The following is a 1,825-nucleotide window of genomic DNA, read 5'->3' on the forward strand; positions in this document are numbered from 1 at the left end:
CACACACACACACACACACACACACACACACACACACACACTGTAGTCTTTTAATTTAAATTTAAATGATAAAACTTTACATTTTTCTTACCAGACTCTGCTAAATTTTTCTGGGATGATCCTCGCAAGATTGGTAATGAGGTCACAGATACTGATGGATCAAAGTATTTCCGTGGGCCTGGTTCAGGGACTGCGACATATCTCACCCACCTCAGAGCCAAAACCAGAGATTTTATAAAGGGAGGAGATGCCATCTTCCTCCTCAGCATGGAAGGTAAAAGTAACTAATTACAGTTTAAATTCAACAGACATCTACAAAAAAAGATAGTCAGATTAAGGCTTGCTTGAAAACCTAATCCTTATCTTAGCTGTTTGTGAAAGCATGCACCTTGTTGCACTCACCAGACCAATTATTGAACCAATTGGCTCCTGTTTCGTTCTTTATATTTCTCTGTTCTCCTAGATGTGTCTCATTTGACAAAAACCCAACCAGTGCCTTCCACAAAACCTCCCACAACCACGGCACCCTCCGACTCGTGCCAGAATGTGCGGTGTGAGAATGATGGCATCTGCTTCAAGAGCAAAGGCAAAGCAGCTTGCAGGTGATATCATATGTGAAGAATGCAAAACATGTTTCCATGAAATAAAGAATATTGGCACAAAAATAAGCTCATTATTGCGCACCATCAGCTAGCAAACTTTTACTGCCACTCAGTTTAGGTCAACAAACTTGACTCCAGTTAAAATAAGGTCATCAATATGTCAAAAGCTTAATTTTAAGCCGTTATATTTTTAATGTTGCACACAAATAATTTCAAATGTTGTGCACAGGAATCCACATGAATATTAATGTTTTTGCTACAAGCTGTGAAGTTTTCTATTTACCATGTCTGCTTTTGTTGAATTCTTCTCATCAGCAAATGAGCCTGTGTGATTTAAATGTAGTTTTTCTCATTCTTGTTCTTTTCCCTCCAGATGTGTTGTGGGCAATGACTGGTGGTACTACGGGGACAGCTGTCAGCACAAAGGGTCCACACAAGACAAAACCACTCTGGCGCTGGCCTCCTCTCTGTCTGTACTGGGAGTGATGCTGGTGGTCACAGTAGTCAGCGTCGTCTGCGTGAGGAAAAAGTTCAAGAAACAAGCCATTGAGAACAGCGTAGTTCAAGAAAATGTGCAGGCTGCTGAAAGGTTCTAAAAAGAAGCTGAACTTCTGAGTGAGAAAAAAAMCCCCAGCAAACTTTACAAACTGGGCTGAGTTTAGCATTACTATTGATTGCCATCTGCTGGTCACTTTAAGTAAAAACATGTTTTTTTTATGTAAATTAAATGTCCTGACATGAAGTGATGTTTCTAAATGCTTTGAAAAAAGTAGTCGCAGACAACTTCATTTAAAATTCACAAATTTAAAATTTATTATACCAAAGACAGGAACATTTGTGTTGTTTCTTTTCCATGTGGATATATTTGTTGGTATTACTGAACTAGACACAGTCATGCCGGTGAAAACAGTTACTGTAGGAGGGAGGTGTGACTAATAACCTGTGAGAATCCATGTCTGTGTGTGTTATGTTGGAGTGTGTGTGTGTGCGCGCGTGTGTGTGTGTGTGTGTGTGTGTGTGTGTATGCAATAATCCTTTAGTGTTAGATAAAGTGATGACTACAGAACATTACAATTAAACAAAGTGAAACAAACCATAGCAACTTAGTGCAGAAACATTGTACGGAATGTTGGTTTCTATCCTGCAACTGCACTTTTACATTTATTTGTGTGTGTGTGTGTGTGTGTGTGTGTGTGTGTGTGTGTGTGTGTGTGTGTGTGTGT

The 1,825-nt window shown here is 39.5% G+C and overlaps 1 protein-coding gene across 1 annotated transcript in view; it reads left to right on the forward strand.

Annotated features, from left to right (window-relative positions):
* Positions 1 to 1,689, forward strand: part of mep1bb (meprin A subunit beta b) — a 7,556-nt gene extending 5,867 nt beyond the window's left edge. Inside the window, exons 12-14 of the mRNA XM_014028829.1 lie at positions 95 to 274; positions 464 to 602; positions 976 to 1,689. Coding sequence (XP_013884283.1) covers positions 95 to 274; positions 464 to 602; positions 976 to 1,198 — 542 coding nt within the window. The 3' untranslated portion in view covers positions 1,199 to 1,689. The remainder of the gene's footprint in view (positions 1 to 94; positions 275 to 463; positions 603 to 975) is intronic.
* Positions 1,690 to 1,825: the final 136 nt, after the last annotated feature.

This window comes from Austrofundulus limnaeus, unplaced genomic scaffold, assembly GCF_001266775.1.
Source record: "Austrofundulus limnaeus strain Quisiro unplaced genomic scaffold, Austrofundulus_limnaeus-1.0 Scaffold6, whole genome shotgun sequence".
In the NCBI taxonomy this organism is placed as follows: domain Eukaryota; kingdom Metazoa; phylum Chordata; class Actinopteri; order Cyprinodontiformes; family Rivulidae; genus Austrofundulus; species Austrofundulus limnaeus.